This window comes from Canis lupus, chromosome 17, assembly GCF_011100685.1.
Source record: "Canis lupus familiaris isolate Mischka breed German Shepherd chromosome 17, alternate assembly UU_Cfam_GSD_1.0, whole genome shotgun sequence".
Taxonomy (NCBI): domain Eukaryota; kingdom Metazoa; phylum Chordata; class Mammalia; order Carnivora; family Canidae; genus Canis; species Canis lupus.
Window position 1 is genome coordinate 8,400,364 of NC_049238.1, and position 19,674 is coordinate 8,420,037.

A 19,674-nucleotide genomic window follows, 5' to 3' on the forward strand; every position below is an offset into this window, starting at 1 on the left:
CATTACGATTCACGATATGACATTTAAGCGTTCATTTAAAAATATATATTGAGCAACGACTATGTGCCCGGCACTGTGCTAGATACTTGAACAGAAATGGTCTTTTCCTTCCTGCAGAGTCCGTCTGCTGAAGAGAGATTTTATAATAGTTGCACACACAAGTGGAAAACTTTGTAATAAATACTTCAAGTAAAAGATACGTAGCCTCGTAAGAATGTCTAGCAGGGAGAATTGATATAGTTGGGGAGGTTAGTGATGGTTGAACTAAGGTTGAAGAAAGAATGGAAGGTTATCAGACAAAGAGGGGATAGGATTCCATGTAGAGGGAAGAGCATGCCCAAAGGCCCTGTGGTAGAAGGGAACAGGACAAGCTTAAGGAAGTGGAAACGATGCAGCATCGCTTGAACTTAGACTGCATGGGGAAATAGTGGGGCCAGAGCAGTGATGACACCTGATGTGTAGTAGGATGTTTGAGGCTGTTGCTGGAGAAGCGTGTGTGTGCGTGTGTGTACACGCAGGTATGTTAGGGTGATGTTCCCTTATTCTGATGTTCTCTAGCCATCTGTCTGTCTGCAGGTCTCCCCAGCACCCCGTTGCCCCGTGGAGCATTGTCTGAGCCAGATCACACTGCCATAGGTTCAGTGTTGCAAATCAGGGTGTGACAACACTGCAGGGTGTTGGCACAGGGATAGATCCTTGTCTGCCCACCCTCACCCCTTGTCTCCCTCCCTCCCTCCCATTTGAAATTCAAGAAGCTCAGAACTTCCTGTAATTGGGTTAGTGATGTCCAAACCTTCGCTCACACACTCCCAGGGGAGTAGAAAGTATTGGGTAGGATGTTATCTATTTTAAAATTAAAGTGAATTCACATCAATTCCTTCTTTTGAAACTATCTCAAGTATCCTTTGAAATGATTAGAGTTGCCCAGGGGTGCCACGGACCCCAGATTGACAGTGACGCCTGTGTGTGTTTGGCAAGGATGGTGATGCAAGATTGTCTGAACCCACAAGGTCACATCACAGACAGGTCAGAGCTGATGATCCTCTGTCCCCACTTCCTTGCTTTCCATTGTGGAGACTGAGGTCTTGAGGTGACATGCAGGGGGTCTCATAAGTGGCATACCCAGGACTCCCCAGATTCCAGAAAGACCTATGGGATTTTTTTTTTTTTTTTAAATATCCTCACTGTTCTAGGAGGAAAAGACAGAGTTTGGCTGAGGCCCAGGTCAACTTTAGTGTGGCGATCAGGGGTAGCAGCCACTTTCTCTCTGGGTACTTGGGTTACCTTACAGATAGAACCTGGGAACTGGCTCAGGGGCAGATCTGAAACTCTTCTGAGACCAGAATCCCTTCATTTTATTTAGTTTTTTTTTTTTTTAATTTTTATTTATTTATGATAGTCACAGAGAGAGAGAGAGAGAGGCAGAGACATAGGCAGAGGGAGAAGCAGGCTCCATGCACCGGGAGCCCGACGTGGGACTCGATCCCGGGTCTCCAGGATCGCGCCCTGGGCCAAAGGCAGGCGCCAAACTGCTGCGCCACCCAGGGATCCCCTCATTTTATTTAGTTTTTGAGAGAGAGGTGGAGGAACAGGCAGCAAGAGGGGGAGGGAGAGAGAGAGAGAGAATCTCAGGCAGGCTCCACAACCAGCATGGGGCTTAATCTCACGACCCTGAGATCATGACCTGAGCTAAAATCAAGAGTCAGATGCTTAACCAGTTGAGCCACCCAGGCACCCCTTGCAGGATCCCTTTAGACAGAGTTCTCTTGTCTTTTTTCTCCTCCTGGGGCAGAAGACTCAGTGGCCTTCTCTGTTCCTATGCACCCAGGTCATCTTCTGAGGGGAGTGTGTGTCTTGGCGGGTGGGTGGAGGGGAGAGCACAGCTGGCTTCAGTGCAGGTGCAGCAGAACCCGAGTGTGGTGTTCCCATCTCCACGCAGACTGCTATTCCTCTGAGTTGCTCTGGTGGGGTACTGGGAAGCAGAAGCCAGAATTCTTTTATTTTTTCACTAAGATGCAAGTGTCTTTATTTTTTTAATGAAGTTTTAAATTTTAATTCCAGTGTAGTTAACGTACAGTGTGATGTTAGCTTCAGGTGTACAATATAGTGATTCAGCAAAAAAAAAAAAAAAAAAGTGATTCAGCAATTCTCTACCTTACTCAGTGCTCATCACGACAAATGCGCTCCTTCATCCCTATCACCAACGTCCCCCATCCCTCCACCTCCCCTCTGGCCACCATCAGTTTGTTCTCTATAGTTTCGAGTTTGTTTCTTGGTTTGTCCCTCTCTTTTTTCTTCCTTTGCTCATTTGTTTCTTAAATTCCACATATGGATGAAATCATATGACATTTGTCTTTCTCTGATTGACTTTTTTTGCTTAGCACTATACTCTCTAGATCCATCCATGTTGTTGCAAATGGTAAGATTTCCATCTTTCTTATGGACGAGTAATATTCTATTGTCTATACACCCCATCTTCTTTATCCATTTGTCTATCCGTGGACACTTGGCTGCTTCTATAATTTGGCTATTGTAAAGAATGCTGCTATAAATCTAGGGGTGCATGTATCCCCTTGAATTAGTGTCTTGTGGGTTTTTTTGTTTTTGTTTTTTTGCTAACCTTGAATTCTCACATTAGTCTTGTGAAAGATGCAGCAGTTCCTCTGGAAGACAGGGAGAAGGAGAGGACTAATTGATGGAGTCAGGGCTGGGAGAAGCAGTGGGGATTCTAGTGCAGTTTCATGTTTGGAAAATCTTCCATGGCCCCTTTCTGGCTGGGGGTCCCACTGGGAGCTCCCGGGCTCCAGACACAATGTAGGTTGTCTGCATGGGGTCTGACCTGTCTCCCTAGGTCCTTTTCATTACCATCACAGATTCTCTGGAATCTACAGACAAATATAATCGTGTTCTTACAGGTCAGCTCTTAATATTAAGTCACCATTTTGCCATGTCCCACTCCCCACGCTGGGCTTTTCTGCAGGTTACACAGCTTTGGTTATGATTAAGCACTTGGAGAGTGGTTTGGCCTTTCCTTTCATGCTGGATCGTCCTCTTCCCAATGGGCTTGCTGCCATCCTTATTGGCCCTCAGTTCTGATGGCCAGCACTGGATGCGATTTTGCAGGCATGGTCTGACCTGCAGAGAAGACTAGAAACAATTACTTCCTTTGTTTCAGGCTAACAGACATATAGACACACAGTCTGATATCACAGGGTTGGGAAAATGCAAAGCTATGACTTATTCTATGGAGGCTGGTAATTGTTACATAAACTGGATCTCCTGGCCCGTTGAACATGCTGGCTTCAGGAACACCCCTTCCGATCTCTGTAGAATATTGCACACTGGTGTATACATTTGAAGATGAGAATCACAATTTTAGAAGCAAGTGAATATTTTTTAGTCCCCAAATTTTCCTAAGGAAGGGTTGACAAGATCTGGAGAAACTATAGAAAAAAACTAGTAAAATAAAATAAAATGATAGAAAAGACTAGTACTTAGTTGAAAGGATTTGCAGATATGTTAGGTACTGCTGCTTCCAATTGCATTCTCTTATCCGGGACAGCTGAACATGCTACATTTGCGTGATTTACTGAACGGTGATGCGTTGCATAATGACAAGTCAACAAAGCAATGCACAAATCCCAGGCAGTTACTAGAACCTACCACCCAGCCTTTTGACATTAGAGCATTCATTTTAGGACTCTGCAGTAACCACAAATCTATCCAAGGCACCATGAGCTAGAGACGAAAGAAAAAAAAATTCTCTTCCTTATAAGAACTTGTTTTTCAAATGTGCCTTATCCATTGGGATTCAATTTTATTTTTATTTTTATTTTTTTTTAATTGGAGTTCAATTTGCCAACATATAGTATAGCACCTAGTGCTCATCCCGTCAAGTGTCCATTGGGATTCAAAAGCCCTGTCCAAAGATGTGGAAGAGATAAGCATTAAGCACATTTCACGTGTCTGGAAGATTGAGGGCTGGCTCCAATTCTTGTTTTTCCCAAAGAATGAGGTGGCCTAAGGTTCATGAATGGATATTTTCAAACTTTACCTTTTACTCTGATGTGTAGCATTTGGTAGTAAGCATTCTCACCATCCCCCAAAACTATTTGTGAGAAGAGAAGCCCACTCTAATCTTGGGCTTCCAGGGTCACATCTGAGAAAAGACTACTTTTTAAAAAAGATTTTATTTATTATTTGAGAGAGAGAGAGAGAGGGAGGGCATGCATGAGCATGAGCAGGGGGAGGGGCAAAGAGGAGGGAGAGGGAGAGAATCTCAAGCAGATTCCCCACTGACCATGGAGCCCAACTTGGGGCTCAATCTCATGACCCTGAGATCATGATTTGAGATGAAACCAAGAGTCAGACACTCAACCGACTGAGCCCCCAGGTGCCCCCTGAGCAAAGACTTTATATGCTTGTGCAGGAGTAACTGTCTTATTTTAAAGGAGTCCATTTAGACCCTAGAATAATCTTCCATTTTTATCACCAGTTTAAAGCTATTTTTAGTTGATTGGACAATAATTCAGCAATTGTATCTTGTAATTATTTATCATTTCCCCCTGTGACTTAGGCTTCATCTGGCTTAGAGTTCATATGTAGCCTTAAATTTCTTGGAATTGTTGCTTTTGGCAATAGCATCTATTACAGAAATCTCTTAATAATAGATGCAGTTCTATTACCAAATTTCCATGCTTGGTAAAAAATGGGTCAGTCAGTTTCCTCCCTCAACATTTCCTCAGTTTGTCAGAGGGAAGCTTTCTGAATTAAAAGTCCCCACCAGCCAGCCTGTTGTGAATTCAGAAATCGGCAAGGCAAAATATGATTTCGTGAAGGGATTTGGTCATGCTGTTCTCCAAGCTTACTGTTGGCCCCACTGTGGACCAGGCTCTGCTCTAAATCCAGGGTTGGGCTCAAAATAGCCCCATGCAGCAGCCTTACTTAGTTTTGTTCATAGGTCTTATCTCTCTGGGGCCCCACCAAGTGCTGACATCACAAGTCCAGTGGAGTCATCACAATGCTGCCACCACCCAACAATGAGCTTTTCTTGGAGCCCCTGCAGAGGAAAGGGTGATGGGGAAGGAGAGAAAATGGGAGGGATGGGGGTGCTGAGGGGTAAGATCAAGAGGAAGAAGAGAGAAGGACAAGACCAGGAGGGAGCCAGCCATGCCTATTCTAATGACCACCAGTAAGTGGTGGCCAAGCCAGCTGAGAGCTAGACAACCAGGAAAATAAGGAAGGTTGACCAGCAGGCCAAAGCTCCCGTGAGCGGGGTTTCCCATGAGAAGTTAATGGAATATGCCCTCTAAATGGGAGAGACCAGGCTTTCCTCCAGTAAGTAAGGTAAATGGCAGGCAGGGAGGGTGGAGCACAATGAGATTTTTAACTGCTTCCCCAGGTTAAATGTCAAAATCCCCCCATGCTGGCTTCTCAGGCATAGAACTCACTGGAGAATGGAAGCAGTGACTGACATTTGGGAACACAAAAGCCTATAACAAGGCTCTTGGAGTTTCGATTCTACCTTCTGTTAGTTGATCTGCTCTGGGCTTTTAAAGAGGTCTCTTCGTCTATTAAGTGTAATTGATTGCCTTCTCATGGAGTCCTTTTAAGGATGCTAAACCTGGCCGTAAATGGCCATATTATAAAATTTTAATTTATACAAATGATTTTTCCCCAATATTTTATCTCATTAACATGGAAAATGCAAGGGGAATGCCATTTAGATGTATGTACCAGTAACTGACATTGACCGTATTTTCAGGGAGCTCTCCAAGTTGGTGCCTAACCAGAATCTCCAGAGTCTAATTAGAAGGACAAGAGGCAGTAGGGACCGAGAATTTCCATTCCCAAAGCAGGCTCCAAGGAGTCCACAACACCCTGGTGAAGTAGGTGAAATTTGCCTTTGGCTTCCCTCTCTGGCCCCCACACTTCCTCCCCGCCCCATCCCCAACAGGTCCCTCCTCTTTCCCTTCTTATATTCCATAGAAGCAAAGGGATTTGTAGTACTGAGAGTAATTACTCTTGCAATAGTAATCAGCAAACAAATATTTATGGAAAGTGCAATTTCATTGGGATTTTAAGACAGTCATTTATTATTCTTGTTTCGTTTTGCTTGTGAATTGGGAGAGTGGGAGTCAGAGACTCAGAGAAGCAGCCAGCCTCTGTAGACAGATGCCTACACTGGGGCCCCTGGCAGGGAAACATATGACCTGAAGCACTTTTTCCTCCCTCGACCTCTGGCCCTTCTTTGCTGGATGGTTGGAGAAAGAAATGAAAAATCGGTTTTTCTACATCCAAAAAGGACTTAAATGAGGAGGAAGTTGCATGGACTGTCATTTCACAGCATGGAGTCAGCACTGCAGAGAGGCTGCCTACATCCCACCTTCAACCTGGGTGGTTGGCAATATTATTGCTGGAGCTCTCCATTTACATGGACTTAGAGATGGGTAAATTTGGAAATGTGCTCTCCCTTCAGCAATTCTCCATGGCAATCAGCTCCTGATCACAGGTTGACCCTCTAACTGGATATGTAGACCATCATAGAAGTTGTCTTCTGCTGCACACCCCATGTGGTCTGTCCACCATAGCTAGGTTCATTTTCATAAAAATGGAGGTTTCATAATTTTTCAATCCCTACATAGAAGCTTTAGGGGCTCTCCAGGGCCTTCAGGATAAAGTGCTAACTTTTTAGGCTGCCATTTGAGGCCATGATGTATTGGTCTCAGCCTGCCATACTAACCACTCAACAAACCTATAAAGGCTTTATCTCTCTGGTAACCTGCACAGTGAATCCTGAACACATCTTGGACTTTACCACTGCTAAACCTTTGGTAAACTTGTTGTTCCATCTCTATCCCCCAACCCGACTCCAAATCTCTTCTCTAATCATTTCTACTGATTGTCATACGATGATCCTTGAAGGTCTGGGTCAGAAATCCCTCTCTTTGTAAGTAAAGACTGTATCCTCTTTTGCCATCCAGAACTCATTCTACTCATTCTCCCAGACTCCTCAGGCCTTTGGGTCTTCACTAATCCTTTGATATTAAGAGTAGGTGGCAATGTTGATCCATTTTTTTAAAACTAAGCTGCAAAATATATTCAGATTCCACCATTTTTCTGCCAATTCCTTTTCCTTTTCCAGGATGGAATCCAGGATCCTCAATGGCATTGAGCTGTCGGGTCTCCTGAGTCTCCTCCAGTCTGTGACTATCCCTCAGTCCCCGTTCTTTCACGATCTTGACACTGTTGAAGAGTACACATCAGCTACTTTGTTAGAAGGTCCCTCGGTTTGGGTTTCTGTGATGTTTTTTCATGATCACACCGAAGCTGTTATGGTATTGAGAAAAAGGTGGCTAATGTGCCACTACGGCCCGGGTGGTGGTGTCACTGTGCATCCCCACGATGTTAGCCTCAATGGCCTGATTAAGGCCTTATCTGCCAGGACTTTTCACTCTGACTTCCTTCTGTAATTACTAAATATTTTTGGAATATTTAGCCTTGGAAATGTTCCGTTTCTGCTTTTATCTTTGTGCACTGACCTTAGCCTCCATTGGTGGGTCCTACCCATGACAATTATTACTGATGTTATAATGATTATAATGATTTTTCTGCTTGCTTCATTCTTTCTATACTTTTTCATTGAAATTCTTCAAGGAAGAGTTGCATCTTCACCATTAACTTCTTTATTCAGTTATTATTTATAACCACATGGATTCATGGATTTTTTTTAGTTATTTGGGTTGTAATCTAATCTATTTTGTGGGACAATTTCCAACTTTGGCCATCGGGAGATGTTTCAGGTCAGCCTCTATACTCTTTCATAATGCTTGTTCATCTTTTTTCTCTTTCTTCTTCTTCTTCTTCTTCTTCTTTTTCTTTGGGGGGGGCACTTCTTTACTTTGTGGTACCACAAGATCCTCTGGGTTCACCCTGCTCAGGCCCTACTTTCCTATTGGAAAAATGGTATTTAAAAACCAAGACCTGTGTGTCTGTGTGTGTTCACTGCTACTGGAGTGTCACTGCTTCTAGTCCCTCTCAGTGGAAAGAGACAAAAATATGTGTATGTAAGGTAACATATATGCATTTACACATATCTATGTTCATCTATTATCTATCATCTATTATCTATCTATTATCTATCATCTATCTATCTATCTATCTATCTATCTATCTATCTATCTATCTATCATCTACTCACCTATCCATTGATCTCAAACATGAGTTCATATCTGACTCCAGTTCAGACCACAGGATACATTCTGGTGTGTCTCCTCTTCCCTTTTGTGTAGAAACTTCTTCCAACAGCAAGAAATCTCATTCCTATTATCTACAACTAATTTACTTATATTTTCAACCCTGGTACCCAGATAAAGCAGCTTCAGAATTGTCAATCCGTGCCCCTGTGAGAAATTCATTTATCAACTGGAGGACAGTGTTGGTATCTACTTCACGTAGTCATTAAGCCTTATGGTATCCAGTCAAAACACCTGCTGTCAGAGTTAAGCCAGTTCTTTCTTCTCCATCCTCTTCAGTGTGATTAGGTGATTTATTTATAATACAGGTAGACTCACTTGTCACCATCTGCATTCTGTCTTCACTCCTACATCCTGTTTGATTTTTGAAATTTACCTAGAGTGGTATTCTTTACACTGTTCAGTGTCTGTGAGTATTGACCAAATGCACACAGTCATGTATCCACCGTCAAAGTTCCCTGTCTGGTGGTTTTCTTGTAGACAGTATATAGCTAGGTCATACTATTGTATTCAATCTGACAATCTTATCTTTTTTTTTTTTAAATTTTTATTTATTTATGATAGTCACACAGAGAGAGAGAGAGAGAGAGAGGCAGAGACACAGGCAGAGGGAGAAGCAGGCTCCATGCACCGGGAGCCCGATGTGGGATTCGATCCCGGGACTCCAGGATCGCGCCCTGGGCCAAAGGCAGGCGCCAAACCACTGCGCCACCCAGGGATCCCTGACAATCTTATCTTTTAACTGGTGTATTTAATGTCATTTTTGATAGGGCTGGATTTAAATTCACCATCTTACCAGCTGTTTTCTGTTTTTGCCATCTGTTCTTTGTTTTTTTTCCCCCTTCTTCTGCCTTCACTTAAACTCACTGAACATTTTTTGTGACTCCATTTTATCTCCTTGTTGACTTGTTCTCTGTATCTCTTAAAATTTTTTTTAGTAACTTCTGAAATGCTTACAATTTACCTCTTTAACTGGAATTTCCCTTAAGATAACATGATAGCACTTTGTGTGTAGGGCAAGGATCTTGCAACCCCATGTCCCCAAGTGTTCCCTCCCACTCTCTGCTCTGTGCTTTTACTTTCACATTAGCACACAGAGCATCATTACCATGTTTGCGTTAGACCAGGAGCTGTTGTACTATGTGACCTGGGCCATATCTGGTCCACCACCTGTTTCATAAATGAAATTTTATTGGACAAATTCATCCCCTTTTGTTTACATATTGTCCATGACTGCTTAGTTGCAACAGAGACTATGTGACTTGCAAATGTATACTCTGTCTCTCTTTTGTGGTTAGCCTACTCTAACATTTACCTTGGTCCTCTGTGTAGTTGGTCTTGTCTCTGGTTGTCTTTGAGTTGTTCTCTTTGCTTTTATTTATTTATTTATTTATTTATTTATTTATTTATTTATTACTTAAATATTTTATTCATCTATTTGACAGGGGTGGGGGAGAGAGAGCATAAGCAGGGGGAGAGTCAGAGAAAGAAACAGGCTCTATACTGAACAGGTGCTCAATCCCAAGACCCTCGGATCATGACTTGAACCAAAGGCGGACACTTAACCAACTGAGCCACTCAGGCACCCCTCTATTTGCTTTTATTTTCAGTAGTTCAAGGGTGACATGCCTGTGTGTGCACGCGCATGTGTCCATGTGTGTGTTAGGGCTGATATTTATCCTGCTTGCTTGCTTGGTGTTCTTTGAGAATCTTGAATCTGTGGTTTGCTGTTTTTCACTAATTTGGAAAATTCTAGGCCATAATTTCTTTAAGCAGTTCTTCTGCCCTGCTCTCTCCCTCTCTTCTCCGTCTGGGATTCCATAGATGAACATTAGACTGTTTGATATTGAGCCCAGCTCTTAAGATGCCCTGTTCTTTTTTTTTTTTTTTCCCCTTCCCTCATTCTTTTTTTCTCTTTGCTGCATTTCAGTTTGGATAATTCCTAATTATCTGGCTTCAGCTTCACTTATTCTTTCCTCACGATGTCAAGCCTACTGATGTGCTCACTGAAGATATTCTTCTTCTTCATTCTGGTATTTTTCATTTCTAGCACCTTCAATGGATTCTTACAGGTCCCACCTCCCCAGTGAAATTATACATTGGATCTTGTGAAATGTATACCTTATGCATTAGAGACTTTAACCTATTAATTAGTTTCAAAAAGAAGTCCATGTCCGATAGCTCCAACATCTGTGTCACACCTGAGCCTGGCTCTTAGGACTGCCATCTGTCTCTGGGGAGCATGTTGGGTTTTTTCCCTTGCCTTTCCATTTGCATCATAATTTTTTCTTGAAAGCTAGACATCTTGGTAGAACTGCAGAGACTTAGACAACTTGTTTTTGTCTCCCAAAGGGGGCTTTCTTTTCCTGCTGGTAGGCCTGCGGTGTGGAGGCGTGAGCGATTGCTGTGGTTACCCTCAGTGCACTAAACCCGTCAGGTTCCTGTTGGAACACTGTGTTTTAAGGTGGAGGTGGGTTTATCAGAGAAATATCTGCTTGATTCTCACCTTTAGACCTTCCCCTTGCACTGAACCTCTGAGAGGGTTCTTTGCATGTCATTTCTCCTCTCTTTGGTGTTCTTGTTACCCTGTGGTTCTTGTTCTCATTAGCCTGATGTTGTGAGGTGGTGGGGGTAGAAATCTCTGTTGTTTTGACTAAAGCCTCCGTGGAGGCTGGCTGCCTCTTCCTGGCTCTTAGAAGCCTCACTTCCTCACTTCTCCTGTCACTGAGCAGCAGATCTAATAGTAACCATAATTAAAAATATTTTATTTATTTATTCATGAGACAGAGAGAGAGAGAGAGAGAGAGAGAGAGAGAGGCAGAGACATAGGCAGAGGGAGAAGCAGGCTCCCTGCAGGGAGCCTGATGCGGGACTCGATCCCAGGACCCTGGGATCACGCCCTGAGCCAAAGGCAGATGCTCAAGCACTGAGCCACCCAGGTGATCTGAGATTTTTGTTTTTAATGATACCTCCCTAACACTGGTCCAGCTGTCCTCAGAATATAGGCTTTTCCTGACGCTCCGTTCAGTGCGCCAAGACAGGAAGCTTACAGTATGGGGTAGCTAATGTTAATTCAAGAACGAAGCACTACAAACCTGATTCTGGGCACAGGTCAAGTTATTATTACTACCTTGCATCCCTCATCCTGTGAATTCTCTCTCAAAGGGTACTAGCTAGAACTCCAAAGGATCCACGATGGAAAGCACTGGTCTATGAACTTAGTGTGGAAAAAAATTAAATCTTCCTTTCACTGATTTCTAACTCAAATTTAGCAGCATCTCCTTCGGTTATGAATGCTGGCACCTCTCACAGACTTGGAGGCATGAGGCCTGGAGGGAGGGGCTGGGAAGACACTGAGGAAGTGCTTCCAGGGACGCCACAGTGCTCTGCCTTCTTTGATGTGTGATAGTCACATTCTGCTCTGGGTGAAAGGAAAGTTCAGTTTAGCTCTCCTGGGTCCAAGGAACGTGTGTTTTAATCCTGGAAATTGATTTTCACTCTCCTAAGTGGGGGATTCCTCCCCCTGTGAATGGAACCCCCCCAATCAATTTGTCAGTGACTCAGCATGTCTCCTGAGACTCCCCATGGGCCCCGCACACACTGGACACTGGAGCAAAGAGAAGAGGAGTACTTTATTCTGCATGGAGATTGGGGGGTCGGCCTCACAGTTGTGCCACACGACATGGAGAGCTCCTTGTCCCCCACACCCCTTTATTGCGCCTTCCTAGGTGCTGTTCCGTGGGCCTGAATGCCTCCACCTGCACTCGCTTCCTCTGTCAAAAGGCTTCCGCATCCTGAAGGCCCAAGCTCGATACCGTGTTTGTTATCAGGCTCCTAAGTGTTCATAGTAAATAAAAATAATTATCATTGTTATGACCCCGCGGCTCATAGAGAGGACCCATATATTGTACCAGATGTTGCACTAAGGGCTTTGTATTCCTTGATCATGTGTTCCTCAAACAGCCCCATGAAACAGGCTTTTTTATCCCCCTTTAGTAGAAAAGGAAACAGAGGGTCAGAGAGGTCAAATGTGCCTTCCCTCAGATCATATAACTTGCAAGAAGTAAAGTAGATCAAAAGCCCAGCTTTGCACCCCTCCCCTGGGAGGCCTCTGTGTGGACCCTGCCTTCTGTGCTTTGCCGTAGCACCTCCTCTTTGAGTGCGGCACACACTCACATCAGGTCTGTGATATCTGGCAGATTTAAGAAGGCCTGGTAGGAAGGCGAGGTACCTGACTCATGGCTCCCATCTCCTCTAGAGTTTAGCACTGTGTCTGGGGTCCTCTGGGTGAAGGTAAAGGGGATGTGAGAAGAACTGGGGCGCTCCTGATCAGGGAGGGATATGTGACCCCAAGGTGGCCAGCCACCTAAGACTTGTGTATAGCAGGGTGAGAGGGTCACTTGGATTCATAGGATATTTCTCTTGGAATGTTGGAGATAGGGGAGTGAAGGGGACAGCTGTGTGAAGGGGAGAGGCTCATGGCAAGCCATGGGTGGTCAGATGGATGAGGGAGGAGAACCTGGGGGGAAGCATAGGAAGCAGGCTGGGGGGGGAGAGAGGAGGTGGAGGTAACCCAGTGGGAAGGGGCTGAGTTTGAGAGAAGCCACCATACATCAAGGCCCATGCCCAGAATCCCTGGCTCCTTTGAATATATCATGCACATTCACACACACACACACACACACACACACACACACGCGTGCACACACACAGGCACTCACTTTGAGCTGGCTTATATGGGTTACATTGTATGGACCTTAGAAGAAATATAAGCTATATGGTGGCGCTTGGCTTGGGGGGCTGGTAGAGGGGAAGACGGACTTTGAGAGAGACCAGCAGTGGCCGGGATACAGGCTGAAGGGAAATGGGCTCTTAGAAGACTGGTTCTTGGAGGAGACTGTACCCTGGAATCTCATGGGGAGTTTCGCAATATACTGGTGCTGGGTCCTACCCCCAGAAATTGTGGTTAATGGATGTGGGCTGTAGTCTGGGCATGGAGAGGTTTTTTTGTTTTTTGTTTTAAGAGAGAGTGAGCACACAAAAGCAAGTGAGAGCATGAGCAGGGGCAGGGACGGAGGGAAAGAGAATCCTTGAAACCTCAAGCAGCTGAGGGCAGAGCCCAAAGCAGGGCTCGATCCCAGCATCCTGAGATCATGATCTGAGCCAAAATCAAGACTTGGATGCTTAACCAACTGAGCCACCCAGGTGCCCCTGGGCATGAAGAGTTTTAACAATTTCCCGGGTGGTTCTAATATGTGACATGTTTTTGTGGGAAGCACTGCTTTAGACTAGCAGGGGTGGATGAAAATGGCCAATTCTAGAATGATTTTGTTTATTCAAAGAACAAGAGATGATGAGACTGATGAGTTGAAATCCCCAGAATGTAGAGTTACTTTGCCCAACCATCTCTAGGTTCTAGGTCAATAATTAGATTGTATTTAGGCTCCGGGCAACAAGCAGGTGCCCATGTGGGTGACTATAGGCAGGCAGCATTTAAATTCTTCATGTTAACAGATGTTATAATTGGTTGGCAGACCTGGTCCTTTTCTACTCTCCTAATTGTTTTTTTTTTTTAGAGCTGACAAAGGATTGTACTACTTAGCATCAGAGATTTTATCTTCACTGGTAGCAAAGTTCTATCAGCTGAAAAGCCTGGTAGCTGAGCAATCACCTTAAGACTGGCCCAGGGATGCCAGGGTGGCTCAGCGGTTTAGCGCCCACCTTCGGCCCAGGGCGTGATCCTGGAGTCCTGGGATCGAGTCCCACGTGGAGCTCCCTGCATGGAACCTGCTTCTCCCTCTGCCTGTGTCTCTGCTTCTCTCTGTGTGTCTCTCATGAATAAATAAATAAAATCTTTAAAAAAAAAAAAAAAAAAAAAGACTGGCCCAGAGCTCACAGCACCGTAATAGGCTACTTGTGTCTTTGCACGAAACCTGATTTTTACTCTGGAGCCAGCTTCCCTCACCGAGGTCAGAGGTTGAATCACTATGCTTAGTTTTGTGGTCTGGCTTTCTGGAGAGGCTCTACCTTCATATCCTCACCTAATCCTAACTACCTGCCCACTTCCAAATGCCCTCACATTAGGAATTAGGGCTTCAATATTCATTGGCGGAGGTGAAGGGAGTGTTGATGTGTAATCCATAGCAAGTGGAAAACATTTTCTTCTTGGGTAGATTGAGTCAGTAGTCACCAGTGTGGCCTTGCCAATGGTTACGGCATTAGAAATTTGGAAATACTAATTATTGGTCATTGTTCCATGTTCCCTACGTGGCCTCATTCCTGCCACCTCATCTGTCCTCCCCTTTCATCTCCTAACCTCTACAACCCAGCTGGCCCCTGCCTCTGCTGTGCCAAGTGTCTGTTCTGAATGGCAAATGCTCAGGCCATTCCCAATAGGGTGATGACCAATCTGGGACTGGCAGAGACAGCTGTTTTCTGTAAGACTGGGGACACGCGGGGAAGGGTCAAGCCTACAAAGTCCATTCAGGCATACTGATCTGCAGCTTACATTGCAGGACACAACTTCCAAGGTGTGTGGGCTGTTTCACAGAGTTCAAAAAACCCCACCACATTCCAACCGGGTAAATTTGAAAACCCAATTGGCCTTATGAAGCCATTCCTGAATCAGGCGTCATCCCATCTAGCACGCGGAGAGGGCAGCTCCGAGGAGTTGTACGAGAGACAGGGTTTTTATGGGAAGGGGAGTGTGGCATGAAATTAGCCAAAGAAAAGAAAAGATTGTATCAGTCAGGGTCCCCTTCTCCTAGGGAGGAGGACAGGGCATTCATCCCGTAACAGGTGGGTCATCTCATCTTGCTTTACAAGTTGGAGAGTTGGAGAGGGTCTGTGTGACGGATCACCTCTTTGGTGCTGACCAGAAAATGCCAGATTTATTGGCTTAACTAGTCCCACTCCTGAAATTGCAGTTTTCCTCTTGGCTTGCTGTTCTGGGGGCTGGGGAGTCTACCTTGGGCCAGTGGCTTTCTTTTTGGCAATAGAGACCTGGGTCCTACAGGCCTGGGATGCATGGGGAAGAGGGATCCAGGGAGGAGTCCCAGCAAAAGTATCTTTCTTACCTTGCCTAGCTCCTTAAGATTCTTCCTTCTTTGTCCAGAGGAGAAAGGGTGTCCCAGTGTCTCCTGAACGCAGGGGACAGAGGCTGGAGCCCTGCCGAGGCAGTCATAGGACTTGCTGTGGTCACCCTGACCCCATTGGAGGCCAGCCAGGACCTTCCTTCACCCCTGCGCATGCCAGACTGTTCTGCATGGTGGTTCCCACACCCACGGTTCTGCTCCTCCACACCTGCCCTAGATTAGCCCAGACCAGGGCCTGCTCAGGCCACCAAGGTCAGCTGAACCCCTGACCTCGGGGCTCGAATGGGGCAAATCCTGCAGCCTGCCACGTACAACCCTTCCGGTCCTGGTGGTGCGGGCCGGGGTGACAGTTTTGTAGGCCGTAGTTCCGACCCCACACCTACACTCACGGACATCAGAGACTGTGTCTGGTCGGCTCCCCAGCGGAGCCCCCAGCACTCCACGCAGGGCCTGTTCTGGAGCAGGTTGGTGTGGTCCCCTGGGTGAGCCCCATCTGCCCATGCCCCAAGCCTGGGAGGTCCCTGTGCGCATGGGTCCTATGAATCCTCGGGGAGGGTGCGCGTGCTGTCTAGTTGACGTGTCCGTTAGGGTGAACTGGGCGATGTGACCTCCAAGATCCTGCTGTATCAGCCGTCAGCCCCTCCCCTTTGCCTCCCTGCAACTTTGACTTCTGCTCTCTTGGGTGCCTCAGCTCTAACCGAGGATCCTCACTCCACTTGGGGGGTGGGTCTTTGTGCTTTGGTTGTGCACATTTGCTCCCCAGGCCCACCACCCTCCTCCTCCTCCTCTTGTGGGACCCAGGGCCCCCCATGCCTGCTGCTTCCCCCATGAAAGTTGCTTTGGTCAGCCACCAGCCTGCACCCAGAGGATCCATTCTGTTTCTGGTGGCTTTCTAGGCTGCTCTGTCTCCCCCCCCACTGCCTGCCTTTGAGGGGGTGAGGTGGCACCAGGTGGGGTTCATGGTTTCCACCTGATTCTTGAAGCCCTGAGCAAGGGAAGGCCCATGCTGAAGTCACCTACCTCATCAACAGCCCCCAACCATGGACTGGCCTTGGATCCTGGAGGAGAGCCCCTCCCTTCCTGAGAGCCCCAGGGATCCCTGCCAGAGATAAGGTGCAGCCCTCTGGGGGAAAATTCACTCTTCTTTCTTTAGTATCCTTCCTGCCTGGAGCATGAGCTAACCGTGGCTGCCACTCCTCAGAGCTGTCAGGAGACCAGTCACCTATACACCTACTGACAATGTTTCCTGGGGTCCCGTGAAGAGAGGCGTTCACCCCTCCTGTCCCCGCCCACCCTGTGCAGAGCCCTTTCCATTGTGTGGATAATACATCTGGAAAAGTTCAGAGATCCCAGGATAATGCAGTTATTATCACTGGCTAAAAGGGAGAAGGTTTCTAGCTAGAATAGGGCTGGTTTTTTTTTTTTTTTTTTTTTTTTTTTTTAGATTTTATTTATTTATTTGACAGCACAACCAGGGGGAGCAGAAGAGAAGCAGGCTCCCCACTGAGCAGGGAGCTGAGGGGGGGATGTGGGGGGCTCAATCCCAGGATCCTGGGATCATGGCCTGAGCCACCCAGGTGACCCTAGAATAAGGCTGCTTTTGTCACTTCCCTCACTTTTTAAGCACAGAAAAGTTGTGGCAGCTGGGGACTTGTCATTGTTTGGTGCTCTCTGGGTGTCCCTCCGAGGAGAGGGGTCTGGGTACTCTCCCTGGATCACAGTGGGGCTAAGCACCGAACACATCCTTCTGGGAGCTGCCACTCCCTAACGTTTGGGGTTTTTAGAACTTAAAAATCTTTCCAGTCAGCCACTGTGCCACGAATTTTACACAGTGGACTTTTCCACCCTCAACGTGGATCTGCCTCCCATTTTCCCGATTGCAAAACTGAGACTTTAGAATCAAGGATGTGTGTGCTGGTTTGCCCCTGCTTCACTCAGCCCTTCCTTCCTCCTCCTGCTGGAGGCTGGAGCAAGTTTATTCATCTCTGTGGTCCCTTATCTTCCGAGTTGGGCTAAAGGCAGCAGGTGCAGGGATTGGCCAAGGGGATCACCTCAGCTCTCCTGGCTGAGTCACCGCTGGGTCACCAGCCTAGTAGCTGACAACACAGAAAGGGCCCTCCCAGGGGGGACTCCAGACCGGGCCGATCAGAAAGTGAAATGTAATCTAGAGCCTGTTCTCTCCTGGAAGCTTGTTTGTCTGAAAAAATTTCCCTCTTCAGCATCTGGCCCTGTTTACATATTGTGGAGGTAAAGGGGATCATAGGAGATGTGCCTCCCCAGAGGTGGCAGGCTAAGTACTTGGCAGCCATCAGACCTCACTTGGGGTGACCTGGGGTGAACCCCAACCCCACTCCGCCCCAAGTTCATCATTTGTAGAATCAGTGCTTTGGACTGGATTTTCTAATGTGCTTAGACCTCTAGTCTCCAAATTTTAATAATTCAAGATTTATTTTAAGCAAAGTCTTCACTTAAGTGGTGCCTGAAGTTAGCTGGACTTTCCTTCCAGAAAGCCTTTCCATCACGGGTAGCCTTGCTTCTTGACCCCAAGGCCAAATACTCCCTGGGAGGGTGGGGAGTGTAAAGAATGCTTCCTTCGGGGGCCCTGCAATTTGCTGGCAGCAGTGGTACCCTCTCGGCTTTGGTCTCATCTGTTATCCGTGGTCCCCTTCACAGCCCCCTCCTCCCAAAAGCCAATGGCACCGGGTCACCGGCCATCCTGGAGACAGGCTGCCTAGGTGGGAGTCGCGCCAAGACCAGCTGGAACATATCCACCGATGGGCAGCTGGAAGAACACGTATCATCTGGGCAAAGCTGTCAGGGCAGGTGACCCCTATGTTCTATCTAGAGCCAGCCTGGCTTCTCTAAAGATGCCCTCCTGACCTCTCCTCCGGGATGGCTGAAAAGCATCTCAGCCTTAGAGTGGCCAAGCTGCACTCCTGAATTTCCTTCCAAGCCTGCTTCTTCTTCCTTCTGTACCTCAGTAAAAAAAGCACCACCATCCCTCAGTTGTTCAAGCTCCAAATGGGGATTTAACTCTTGATTTGTCATACCCACCCGGCCCGTACATCAGCCAATCCACGGGTTTTACTTCCAAAATATATTCAAAGTCTTTCCACTTCTCACAGCTGCCCCACCCCTCCCATCGATCTGAGCCATATCATCTCCTCTGGTTTCCTGTAGCAGTGTGTGCGCTTCCACTCTGGCCCTCTACACTTCCATTTGCCACATAACAGAGAAGTGGTTTTTTTAAAAAAATATAAATTAAATCCTATAATTCTCAGGTTTAAAAACCTCGGAATATCTAAACTTCTTAGTTGGCCTACAAGATCCTAGAGGCTTGGTCCCTGCTCCGTTCCAGCTGCCCCATGGCTCTAGCCACTCACAGAGGGCTGCCTCAGGACCATCACACCTGCTGTTTCTGCTCTCTAGACAGCTCTGCCCCCAAATCTTCGGAGGACTCCAGTGTTTCTTGTCATCTAGGATTTCTGTTCACCTGTGTGACCCCTGTGATCATCCGATCTACGTCATTTAGCTACTAGATTATTTCCTTCATTATTCATCCCTTGCCCAACTCCTTGCTGGAGAACGGAAGCTCCGAAGGGTCAGGGTCCGGGTCTGTTGTTCTTAGCGTCTGGAGCAGAGCCCCACGAGTAGTATTTGTTCAATGAATGGATGAGGCAGGAGTGCTTGGTCATTCGGATAAGGGATGAAGGTGAGCCAGTGTGGGAGAGTAAGTGTCAGTCGCAATTTGGCCAACAAAGCTGGCTGCCTCCACACGGCTATAGAGGTGGGCGCCCTGGATCGGAGAGGTCGAGGGACTCGGCCGGGCCGCCCAGTGCTCCTGAAGAGTAGGGCTGAGACGGCAGCAGGCCCTGGGCAGGGGGGTTCGCAGCGCTTTACCTGGCCCCTGGGGTGTGTGGGGGCGGTGGGGGGAAGGCGTGCGGAGCGCTTTACCTGGCTCCTGGGCGGGGGGTGGGCGTGGGGGTGGGGGTGCGGGTGCGGGTGGGGGTGCGGGTGGGGGTGCGGGTGGTGCGGAGCGCTTTACGGGCTGCCCGACCGCTGACGTTGGCGCCCCCTGAATTCCGAGGCTTTGGGGCACAGGTCGGTCTAGCCTGCTGAATTAAATCTCAGTCTTTGGCTTGGGGAGGATAATCAGAAACGTGGCCTAAGGTGCCGTGCCCACGGGAGAGCGGAGGGGGGCGGCGAGGGAAGGGCTGGCGACCCGCGCTGTCCTCCCGGGCGGGGGGACCCTGAAAGCAGCCGAGCGGCTCGCGCCTCGCGGGTACCCTCTGGCGGCCCCGCCGGCCCCGCCCTCCCCTCCCGGC

General features: G+C 47.2%; 1 protein-coding gene across 7 annotated transcripts in view; it reads left to right on the forward strand.

Annotated features, from left to right (window-relative positions):
- Positions 1-19,674, forward strand: part of LPIN1 (lipin 1) — a 132,041-nt gene that overhangs the window by 40,568 nt on the left and 71,799 nt on the right. Inside the window, exons 1-2 of one of the 7 annotated variants that reach the window (XM_038560807.1) lie at positions 5,081-5,346; positions 5,765-5,888. The exons of 2 other annotated variants lie outside the window; for them this stretch is intronic. Coding sequence is in view for 2 of the 5 variants with exons in the window: in XM_038560803.1 (XP_038416731.1) it covers positions 5,302-5,346 (45 nt within the window). In the remaining 3 variants the exon portion in view is untranslated. Of the gene's footprint in view, positions 1-5,080; positions 5,347-5,764; positions 5,889-19,674 lie in introns of those variants that run through there. 4 more of the 7 variants (XM_038560806.1, XM_038560801.1, XM_038560803.1 and 1 more) reach the window with 4 other exon arrangements.